The 12,036-nt window shown below is 37.0% G+C and overlaps 1 protein-coding gene across 3 annotated transcripts in view; it reads left to right on the top strand.

Annotated features, from left to right (window-relative positions):
• LOC113106387 (probable E3 ubiquitin-protein ligase HECTD4) overlaps positions 1–12,036 on the top strand; it is an 85,728-nt gene that overhangs the window by 39,900 nt on the left and 33,792 nt on the right. For all 3 annotated transcript variants that reach the window (XM_026268259.1, XM_026268260.1, XM_026268261.1), the window contains exons 37-52: positions 723–912; positions 1,004–1,085; positions 1,266–1,468; positions 1,706–1,841; positions 1,924–2,106; positions 2,761–2,925; positions 4,181–4,350; positions 4,736–4,851; positions 6,354–6,457; positions 6,644–6,805; positions 7,012–7,160; positions 7,287–7,366; positions 8,695–8,858; positions 9,886–10,123; positions 10,951–11,087; positions 11,209–11,335. In XM_026268259.1, coding sequence (XP_026124044.1) covers positions 723–912; positions 1,004–1,085; positions 1,266–1,468; positions 1,706–1,841; positions 1,924–2,106; positions 2,761–2,925; positions 4,181–4,350; positions 4,736–4,851; positions 6,354–6,457; positions 6,644–6,805; positions 7,012–7,160; positions 7,287–7,366; positions 8,695–8,858; positions 9,886–10,123; positions 10,951–11,087; positions 11,209–11,335 — 2,406 coding nt within the window. The remainder of the gene's footprint in view (positions 1–722; positions 913–1,003; positions 1,086–1,265; positions 1,469–1,705; positions 1,842–1,923; positions 2,107–2,760; positions 2,926–4,180; positions 4,351–4,735; positions 4,852–6,353; positions 6,458–6,643; positions 6,806–7,011; positions 7,161–7,286; positions 7,367–8,694; positions 8,859–9,885; positions 10,124–10,950; positions 11,088–11,208; positions 11,336–12,036) is intronic.

Genomic DNA, 12,036 nt, shown 5'->3' with positions numbered 1-12,036 from the left:
CAGTCTTCAGTGTCACATGATCCCTCAGAAATAATTTTAATATGCTGATTTGCTGCTCAAGAAAAAAAAAAGAAAATTTGAAAACAGTTGTGCTGCTTCATATTTTAGTGTAAACTGTGATGCATTTTATTTTACGCAATCCCAGCTAAAAATCCTAGCAATTTTTTTTTGTCACTTTTTTACGTATTTTTACTGTTGCTTTTGTTCAATCAATGCAACCTTGCAACTTCCTGGCATATTTTAGTTAAGTAATCAAAAATACTAAATATTTTCTTTACTTGGAAAAAAATTAAAGCAAGTTCAGCTTTCAATGAACAACTTCTCTCATTTTTATTTAGTTTAACTTGATCTACTAACATAAAGCTAATCTAAAAAATAAATAAATAATTAAAATATGCAACAAATTTACTAAAACTCAAAAACAAAATGTATAAAAATTCAGAATGTTAATGAAACTATAATAGCATCTCAGTGATACTAAAATAACACTGGCTGCTAAATAAAAATATTGATTTCTTAAAAAAAAAAAAAAAATCTTACTGACTTCAAGAAAATCTGCAAATTCACTGGCAATATTTTTCCTTATATTATTATTTTAATTTACTTCCAGACACCATTTAATTATGCATTTCTAACTTTTTAATAATGTATTTAATATTTTACTATTTTTCTTTCCTGCTTTATCAGCATGTTTATATTTGTTATTGTATTCTATTATGTAGGTTGTCAGACGCTGCTCTCCCCCAGCGCCTCTGAGGCCGACACCAGTCTGACACGGGCCTGTCCCAAGAGCAGCGCTAAGACCGACAGAGACGCTAGCGAGGAGGGTGAAGCCGTGGATGGCAAGCTGTCCATTTTCATCCATAAACGAGAAGACCAGTCGTCCCATGAGGTGCTTCAGCCCTTACTCAGGTAAAACACATTCCCCTCACTGAACACATGGACACAGACACAGTAATGGAGAAGTTATGGCTGATGTCAGTGTTTGCGCCACACCTTGCAGCAGCTCAGAGGGTCGTCCCTTCCGCCTCGGCACCGGAGCGAACATGGAGAAGGTGGTGAAGATGGACCGGGACATGACCAAGGTCAGCTCTGGTCTAGTGTGGATGGGTTTGGGGAGCAGAAAGCAGGGCTGTGCGATATAGATCGTCTGAGATAATATTGTAGTTGTTGTTTTAATGATGTGTGATCTGACATTATTAATATCAGCACAATAACACACTCATCAATATATCGTCTAATTATCATTGGTCTGTGTTTTGCAGAGCGGCTGCTGTGAGGTGATCACGGAGGAGGCTTCGTCCGCTCTGAGGAAGGCCAATAAGTGGGCTCAGTCTGGACTTATTGTTAGTGTGGGTCCCCCGATAGAGAGCACGAGCCAAGAAAACGCTGGGATATCCACCTCAGGGGACAAGAAGAAAACCACCCAGTCCACAGTGTGCAGAGAGAGGAACGCTGAGCTGGCTCGGTGAGAGTAATGCACAGTGTCTTCAGAAACTCATTTCCTTTCATTGAATACAAGTGATTCGTTATGAACAAGTTCAAGACGCTACTACAGAAATTGTGTCTTTTCAAAACAGCATTGTGCCCTAAACGACATGTAGTTCCACGATAATATCCGTCTTATACGAAAGTGGTTTCAGCGGCTGATTTAGAGGAACTAGTAGAAGTAGACATGTCTGAAAGGCTGTGATCTGTCCCACAGCTCAGATCCGGTGCGGCCCTTCATCAGCGGTCACGTGGCTAACAGCATGGCTGCGGAGGTCATCGCTCTGCTGCACAGTCTCCTGACCGCACCAGAGTCCAACACGGCTCAGATCTGGACCAGCACCGCAGAGAAGGTGCGCTGCGCTCGCTCGCTCGCTCATGAAAGAGTGCTCAGAGCTTTCAGAGAAGAGATGTTTACCTCTGTGTCTCTCTCAGGTGTTGTCCAGGGCCTTGATGTTCATCCCTCAGTTGGGAAAGCATGCTGAGAGTATTCTGGAGAGCGGCACCAGCAGCGGCAGGAAGTTAGCCAAACTGCAGGCCATTGGCCGACAGGCCGTAGCGGCTCTCTGTGCGCTGGGAGGATTCAAGGAGACCATCAAGATCGGCTCTGAAGTCCAGGTCAGACATGAGCAAACACTAGCAGTCAAACGCTTTTGAACAGTAAGATTTATAATGTTTTTAATCATTTTAATGCAAGCTTGCTAACTAAAAGTATTAATTTCTATAATTTCTTTACCCGCCAAAAATAAAAAAAGAAACTAACTCCAAGATTTTGAATGGTATAGTGTGTAATGTTACAAAAGCATTTTATTTCAGATAAATGCTGATCTTTGGATTGTTCTTTTCATCAAAGAATCCTGTTAAAAATATATACTCAACTGTTTAAAATATTGATAATTATAATGATAATATATTAATAAATGTTGAACAGCAAATTTGCATATTAAAATGATTTAGGATCATGTGACACTGAAGACTGGAGGAATGATGCTGAAAATACAGCTGTGCATCACAGAAATAAATTACATTTTATAATATATTCACATAGAAATCAATTATTTTAGATAGTAGAAATATTTCACAATTTGACTGCTTCTGCTGTATTTTGGATCAAATAAATGCAGGCCTGGCGAGCAGAAGAGCCTTCTTTAACAAACATTAAAACTCTTACTGTTCCTAATCTACATGCAGAGTTCAGCAGATGAGGTGTGTCTGTAGCAGATGAATTATGTCAGTTCTGGTGTCCTGCTGAAGTGTTTGTTCTCGGGGCAGGTTCTGGGTAAAGGTGTGCTGGACAGTGTTGGGGTCGTCATGTCCATTAATGAGCAGGAGGGAATGGCCACGGTCCGGTTTCCTTCCTGTGAGGACCGGCGCACCAGCAGAGCATCGGATGTCCTCAGCGTGCCCATATCCCGCCTCTGCACCCCTCGCTCTGAGGTGATCACACCTTAAAGCACACTTTCATAGATTTAGCCTTGCTAATTACTTTAGCATTGAAGTTTCCTAGTCATAGTTTAACTGCCTTGTTGTTATCTGGCCACTGTGTGACAGATGCTGAGGCTTTATTCATTTTTACACATAACACAAGTTATTCCTTTGTGAAGATAGTGTAGTCTTTATCATACTTTTAAAAAGAGAGCTTTTAATACACTTGAAAAGAATAAACTATGAAGAGAATGTTTTTAGACTCTTGGCTGCATATTAATTGCTATTCAATGAAAATGCAGTATAACTTAAATTGAGGTTGAAAACTAAACTTAAATTGAGCTAAACTAAGTAGGACTTAAGTGCATCCTTGTATGTAATTTCATAATTACTTCTGTTGTGTTTGAAATATGGTTGAAGTACTGCTGAATGTACTGACAAACATTTATGATGAACAAAAATATACTTTCTCTTGAAACCTGTATGGCATTTGCTCAAATATACTTGTAATGATGAAGTTGCAATTTAGTACATTTAATGTATATTAACTTTAAATTTAATATCAAACCATAATCAAGTAGTTCACGTGTGCTTATGTTAGTCATAACATCAACTTCTTAAAAATGCGACAAAAGGTTAAACTCGATGTCATTTTAAAAGAGTTGATTCAAACAAACATTTTAATTCATCATAACACAGTGCTTTTTTTAAAAGTGTACTTAAGTGTGTTGTGAAAGTACTCTCTTTAAGTTTGATTTCAGGTTAACTTGAATTTGTTTGCATTTTAAGTTTAGATTTTTATCTATCATCTAATATTTAGAACTTAATTTAATTTCATCCTTATTTCCATTCAAATAAATAAATATTGTTTTTTCAATATTGTCAGTGTTCGTTAACAAACCGGTGTTTTTTTTTTTTTAAACCATGACAGCAAACAATCTTTCCACCATGATGTTAATTTTCTTTTCTTTTTTTCTTTCTTTTTTTGTAGTGGAATCCAATTTTCGGAATTCTTAATTAATGATGTGGAATCATCTTAACTATTTAGTTGGTTAAGAAACATGCCCTCTTTTTTGTAAATATAAAGTAACAACCCACTGTTCACTTAGCATTGAGCTGACTAACTCACTGCTAGAACTGCAATGCAACCTGGGCAAGAACCAGAGAAACCGAGCCTTTGAAAGTCCACTTTGAAAGTCTGAAAGATCTTGGCTTTGCCTGTGTCCGTCTGAAGCAGCTCAGATATCTTCTGTGTGTTTGTGCTCAGGCTCTGCCGCTGCACAAGCTGTCCATCACAGAGAAGGTTGTCCAGGCCGTGCAGTCCATGCTGCTGCCGCAGGAGGGCAGTCTGTCCATCCACACGTCTCTGCCTGCGTCTGGAGACGGCTCCAGTCCTGTGATGGCCGTGGTGCGTCTTCTGGCAGAGATCAGAACCAGGTCAGACCCTCCAAGATGGACGTCAAATACCAATCGCTGCTCTTCTCGTTTGTATATCATTAACGCTACACGATCATGACGGTTTGGTAAAAGATCCCTGAACATTTCTCTCAGTTAACGTACGCAGTCTCAGTCTAAACTAAGCATCTGTCACAGCAAATCAACACATGCATTTGTGAATAATTAAGCGAAGCATCTTCTCGCAGGATAAGAACACGCAACCTCATGAATATAGTAGTACAGAGGAAGAGATGATCGTCCGAACTGAGGCATTTGTGCAGCAATCTGTCAGGCCTCCTCAGAGCGCTCAAAAACAGCATTTATTGTCTGAATTTCCTGAAAAGATCTTGTACAGTAGTGTTTATTGTGTGTTTGTCTCTGTCAGGGCGTGTTTGGTGATGGCGCAGCTGCTGGAGGACAGCTCCTTCTGTGAGGAGTTCATTCAGCAGTGTCCCGCAGCGGTCGAGGTGCTCAACCTGATCGCTCAGGAGTGCAGTCCTGGTGAGAGCACGCACCTGAATCATGCTGCTGCAATGCTGTGCACTTTATTTATTTGAAAAAACAGTAACCGTAAAATAGTATATTAAATAATTTTCCGTCTAAATCTATATTTTTAATACAGTTCTTATAATGTATATCAAATTCATATAAAATCTCATTTTAATTATATAACCCTAATAATAAATAAAAAATATTATATTTATTTTTATTTTATTAAAATTGTGACCCCGGTTGACAAAAAGGCAATTATTTTTTTAAATTGAGATATATACATCATAAATCTGAATAAATAAGCTTTCCATTGATGTATGCTTTATTATTATTTATTATAGGACAATATTTGTTCGAGATACAGTTATCTGAAAATCTGGAATCTGAGGGTGTGCAAAAAAAAAAAAAAAAAAAAAACTAAATATTTAGAAAATCATCTTTAAAGTTTTCCAAATTAAGTTCTTGGCAATGCATATTACTAATCAGAAATTAAGTTTTGATATATTTACGGTAGGAAAACTTACAAAGTATCTTAATATCCTAATAATTTTTTTCATTTTGACCCATACAATGTTTTTTTTTTTTGGCTATTGCTACAAATATACCCCAGCCATATTTATGATTATTAATTATTCTTAATTCTACAAACAATACGTTAACACTTTACAATAAGGTTCATTAGTTAACTACTTTAGTTAGCATGAACTAAGAATAGATAATACTTATACAGACAGCATTTATTAAAATTAGTTAATGTTAATTTCAACATTTTCTGATACATTATTAACATCAAAAGTTGATGCACTGTGAATTAACATAACCTAACAATGAATGACTGTATTTACATTAGGATTAACAAAGATTAATAAATACTAGTGCTGTCAAACGATTAATCACGATTTCTGTTTACTATATTTGATGTGCTCTATGTATGTGCTTTGATCAGTGTTTATATGTGAATAAAAGCTTAAATTCAACGTTTATCATCTGAAGTGATCATGTCTCTTCAGTAGCATTGTTATCGCAGTGTTATCTAAATAAATATAGTTTTTTTTTTATAAAATAAAGCTAAAATCGAATTATCTAAGCTCTAAAAGTACTTAAATTGCTGCAACTAAAACTGAAGTAAATATAAAGCTAAATAGAAATATAAAAAACTGAATGAAAAAATACAGCAATATTATTAAAACTGAAAATATAAAACATTAAAAGCTATTTCAAAGAGTATAGTATTCTAAAATAACATTGACAGTAACATATAATTTTTTTTTGTGTGTTTGTAAAAGCTTGAACTGAAGCTTGAATTGCTTCATTTTGATTACTTTTACAGCTTTTTTTAATGTGTTAAGATGAAATCACCTTCATGTATTTTTATGTTTCATGACATGAGTTTTTTTTTTAAGTTTTTTCCACACAGTGAACCATGTTTACTCCAGGTCTTCTGAAGCCATGTGAGGACTTCCTGTAGTGTGACAGCATTTATTGGCCTGACTGGTGGTGTGTGTTCTCAGGAGAGCGTTTGGTGATGGTTGAGGCTCAGTGTGAGAGGGTTCGGATGCTGTATCGAGACTGCGCTCGTCCTCCTCCTCCTCCAGTGCAAACTGATCAACGACGGGTGAGAGGAGCATCATTTAATGCCATCGAGAGGAGTGTGATATTATCATGTCTGCTGCTGTCACTCTCTCAGCTTCCTGCTTGCCTTATATGGGCTGCTCAGTCAACACACACAACTACTGGCAGACAGAAAGCCTTCTGATTGGCTGAACATATAATCAGAGTGGAAGTGTTCCTCTCTCCGCAGCTGAAGGAAATCACGTGGTGCCCGTCGCGCGTCTTCCCTCCGGTCCGCGCCTGCATGTTCTCCTCACACTTGACCTCCGTGACCTTTCTGGCCGATCCGAGCGCAGGTGGAGGTCTTCCCAGAGGAACGTTCATCTACGCCACTTCACCTGTGCCTGTGCAGGTAACTACAGCCTGTTTGTGTGCTTTCATTAATATTTTTAGTCAGAAATTGCCTGATATTATCATGCAATTCTGAGAAAAAAGTCAGAATTGTGAAATAAATTACCTTGTTTTATGTTTTATTTAACGGCGGACAGCTGTCAAGAACCGTGCCTGTAGTAGTCTATATCTATTTCTTAAGTTTCTCCATCTTTTTCTGGTTTCCAGGCTCCTTCCTTTTACTGGGAGATGGAGGTTGTTTCTTTCGGAGACTCGGAGGATGACAGCGGCCCTGTAGTGTCGTTCGGTTTCTCCCCGGAGGCTGAGAAGAGAGACGGAGCCTGGACCAGTCCTGTGGGCACCTGTCTGTTTCACAAGTACTGACCCGCTCCATTTAACATGTTCACTGGACTCTTAGCCTGTTCTTTCTCTTCCCCTCTGCTTCCCATCCTAAGTCTTGTCTTTGTACTTGTCGTCCTTGTTGCTGTCTCTCTCCTGCTCAGTAATGGGAGGGCGGTACACTATAATGGCTCCAGTTTGCTGCAGTGGAAGAGTGTGAGACTGGACGTGGCTCTACTTCCTGGTGAGACATTTGAGCATTCAAGAATATTACGTTGTTTAAGCCAACTGTTGGGAAAGCTACTTTTGAAACTGTTAAAGCACATTTAAAGGGATTATGTGATGACCAGTTGTTTTCTGTGACTCCTGTAACTAATGCTTTCTGTTTTCTCTTATTGTGCTTTTTACTCACATTATATTGAGTCTTAAAACAGAAATGTGTGTTTAAAAAGCTGAAATTGAGTGTTAAGATGTAGAAACATAATAGTTATTGATAATTTCTGGTTAATTTTTGTGCTGTGCGAAAGGAAACCAATACGGCAGAAATCGGCATCCTATTTTACAAAAGTACAAAGATTCGATTTTTTACAATTTTCTTTTACATTTCCAATTATCTTTTTTACTAAAAGGAGAAGTTACTTCCACTGTTAGAAGGAAAAAACTCAAGTGATTGTGCCGGCGCCACACAACAGCCTGTTCATTATCATCATAAAATACAGTCAGTCAAACATATTGGAAATAAAAACCAGAACGCTCAAATCTATGCCGTTAAGCATTATGCAAAACATTTTGTTTTATTTGTATATTGGAACATGAATGAAGTACTACATTATAGATAATATTTTGCCATTCAAGTGCATCACGAATACGGAATTTAATTTTGTGTCTAATGAGAAACCTAACGTTGGTTTAAGCCTAAATGATTAAGTTTTGGCTTGTCGTTAATATAGCTATATTCCCCTTCCTCAAATCTTAGGGTTAGGGTTAGGGTTAGGTTAGGGTTATCTATGGAGGGCCTCTATGGAGGCCAATGCACTGCAGAGTTTAGCTCCAACCCTGATCAAAGTCACCTACCTGTGATTTTCTAATGATCCTGAAGACACTGATTAGCATGCTCAGGTGTGTTTGGTTAGGGTTAGAGCTAAACAGAAGAAAAGTGGATCTTGGTCCAGATTTGAGGATCCCTGAGCTATAAGCTAGCTTATATTTTTAATTCTTTCTAAGTATATATGTGTGTGTGTGTGTGTGTGTGTGTGTGTGTGTGTGTGTGTGTGTGTGTGTTGGTTAACTGGTTAAAATGAGCATCCCTAATCTTGATTTAGGAATGTTTGGGGTTTATTTATTTATTTAATTAAAAAAAAAATGACTGGAAAATGAGACAAAAATACTGAAGACACTTATTTTGTGCAGTAAAAACCAATGTACAAAAACTTCTGTGCTCTTTATGTAATAGAGTATGACATGTAAAGTTAGTAGGGTTTCTGCATAGTAACTTACGCCCTGATGTTTTTGGTACTGCACAACTGTGGAGCTGCTGTGGTGATGGTGTGTGTGTGGTGTGTTTGGACACAGGGGATGTTGCAGGCATCGGTTGGGAGCGTTTGGAAGGCACTCCTCCTCCCCCCGGTCAGCCTCCCAAAGGAAGAGTGTACTTCACCTACTGCGGTCAGCGGCTCGCTCCTTATCTGGAGGACGTGGCCGGAGGCATGTGGCCCGTGGTCCACATTCAGAAGAAGGTCTGCACACCAAAGATAAATCATCAGTTTCAGTTCATCTATAGGTTAAAATGGATATACTTGGCGGGGAAAAAGCCCCTGAAAGTGGTGTGGCTGAAAACACAATTAGCTAATTACATAAGGATATGTTTGTTTGTTTGTTTAAAGATAATTTCATTAAGAATAGGATCAGGAATCAAATCAAAATTCCAGAATCTGACACTTTTTGGAAAATTACAATTTAAGTTCTGTCTATCAGTTCCTGTGTGCACATCTTTTTAGGTGCTGAAAAGGGACTATTACAAATGTATTTGTCTTTAAATCATTCATTCAAGAGATTAGTTCAAAAACACTGATTCATCCAGTAATGAACCAAATCTTGAGTGAGTCATTGAATTTTTCCATTCATAAATTCCATTACATTTTTTCTTGTCTTTTATATATATTTTTTTCTTCAGATTTGTGAGGGAACTACAACCTCAGTTTATTTTATTATTTTAAATAAAGTTATGTAGCCTGCTTTTTTTTTTTTTTTCATGGTTTTCAGCAGCAATTACATGTTTTGCAAAAAGAGACACAGGATAAATATTTTTTTAACATCTTAATGTTTGACTCTTTTTTTTTTTTTTTTTTTTTAACCACATTGAAATTGAAATTGGGAATAGATATGATTCAGAATTGGATCGATATTCAGCCCTAATTAAGACAAAACTGGCTGTTGCACCCAATACAGCTAATGAATAAAAAGGAGAGATTATTAATTAGATGGAAAGACAAGATGTTAAAAAAGTCAAATAAGAAAAATGCATTTCAGACTGCAGTGTAAATAAAGAATGAAGGGCACCTGATAGGATATAATGAGTCAGATGTACTTTATCAATATTATATTTGTTCCTGGATTCTGCAGTTCTTGGATATTCATTGATGTATATTTTTATGGGTGGTTTAAGCATCCAAAAATGTACTTGTGTAATTGCTCTGGGAAAATGTTTTTTTTATTATATGTGCTTTAGTCCTGCTTTATAAACCGTGTGATTCTCTTTTTCAGAATACGAAGATTCAGGCAAACTTCGGCGGCCGGTTGTTTGCGTTCGCAGAGGGACAGGCTCACCGAAACGCTGCCGATCTCTGCATGGACCTCTCGGAGGAGATCAGCGCCAACTTCGAGGCTCTGCCCTTCGCCATGGCCTCGGACAGCGACAACGACGCCGGTACGAGCGTGGCGTCTGACTCGGTGTCCCACGTTCCCCCGAGTCGCATCACTGCAGTCGTCTCAGCACAGCAGCGTACGTGGCCAAGTATTCACTTATAGTTTCAGAGCAAAAAAGCTGTGTGCATGTACAAATACAGTAAAAACAGTCAAATATTATTGCAATCTAAAATAACCATGTTCCATGTGATTATATTGTAAACTGTAATTTATTCCTGTGATGCACAGCTGTATTTTCTGCATCATTCCTCCAGTCTTCAGTGTCACATGATCTTCAGAAATCATTCTTATAAGCTGATTATTTCTGGTTATTATCAATGTTGAAAACAGCTGTGCTGCTGAATATATTTGTGGATACATTTTATCTTTCAGGATTCAGAGGTGAAAACAGCATTCAAAAGAGCAGCACTTATTATTTATTATTTTATGATATTTATTATTTGAAGTAGAAATCTTTTTGACACATTTTAAATGTCTTTGCACATCACTTTTGATCACTTTAATGCGTCCTTGCTGAATAAGAAGCTCAAACCGTTTCCAACATTGATGATAAACAGAAGAATGAAACACAGCAATTAGTTACATTAAAAAATATATCACAATAAAGAATAGTTCTTAAAAAAAAAAAAAAAAATCGCATTTTATTATCATTTTTTTATCAAACAAATGCAGCCTCAGTTAGAACAAGATAACTTCTTCCAAAATCTTTTTTTTTATTATTTCTTTTTTATCTTAATTATTTCAAACTTTGGTTAGAATTTTTTTTTTTAATTTTCCCCTTTTTTTAAACCACGTGTATGAATCAGGAAGACAGTTGTTATTTAACCCTTATTTTTGGGGACTCCAGAGGGTTAAATCTGATGTGGGTTAAACCATATTCTTATAATGTTGTTTTATTCACAGAGTACAATAGTGATGCCTCTCTTCACTACAAGCTGGAACTGAGTTATGAGAATCTGGTCGTCTCCGGGCCAAACGCTCATCCTCCGCTGATTGCTGATGATGAGAGCGATGATGAAGATGATGAAGATATCACTAGGGTATGAAGAGCTCATAACAATGCCCTTGACTTGACCTCACAAGACATTTACACACAATACACCACTCACACAGTGCCTTTTCAAACACAACCTGTTTCTGTCTCTCCTTCTCTCTGTAAAGGAGGATCATTACGCTTTGCTCGTGAAAGCATGGGAAAGTAAAGTTTTTCCAACCATTCGCCGTCGTTTCAGGAACGAGGCAGAGAGGAAGTCCGGCCTGGACCAGATCAAAGGAGCACTACAGCTGGGTGAATGAACAATGGCTAAAGACATTTCAGCATGCCTTAAAAACAGTACTTTAAAAGATTATACTGAATGCAAACGGAATGCAATGTTTTCAGACACTTAAATGCATTTTAATTGCAATAGATTGAAAATATATTATGATTTAAAATGATATAAAATGCATTTGGCTGAATTTTAAGTGCTTTTTGAGTAGCACTTAAGTACATCTTTATACGTAGTTTCATAACTCTGTTTTCTTTAGAATATGGTTTAAGTGCTGCTGAATGTACTGACAAGCATTTATGATAAACTAAAGTATACTTTAATGTCATTTCTATTGAAAGGTGTATCATGTATTTTAACCTATTTGTGATGATGAAGTTGCAATTTAGTAAATCTACATAGTAGAGTTGAAATCATAATTAAGTGCATGTGCTTAAGTATGTTAGTCAACACATCAAAATAAGTGCACTTGATGATTACAGTCTTCCAAAATGAACTTTAAATAAAACTTCTGACATTATTACAAAATACATATTTTAAAAGTGTACTTAAGTGTGATACGAAACAGTCATGAAAGTGTCTCTTAAGTGGACTATTATTTCATTAATATTATAAGATCTGCAGGTACAGCTGTTTTTTAAAATATCCTCTTCAAATTTGAAGTACACAACAAGTTCACACATCTCTTCCTGGAGGTTTTCTCCATGTGTCTGATGAATAT

The sequence above is a fragment of the Carassius auratus genome, chromosome 7 (genome assembly GCF_003368295.1).
Source record: "Carassius auratus strain Wakin chromosome 7, ASM336829v1, whole genome shotgun sequence".
In the NCBI taxonomy this organism is placed as follows: Eukaryota; Metazoa; Chordata; class Actinopteri; order Cypriniformes; family Cyprinidae; genus Carassius; species Carassius auratus.
Note: the sequence above shows the minus strand (reverse complement) of the source record. Positions and strands in the feature narration are given on the sequence as shown.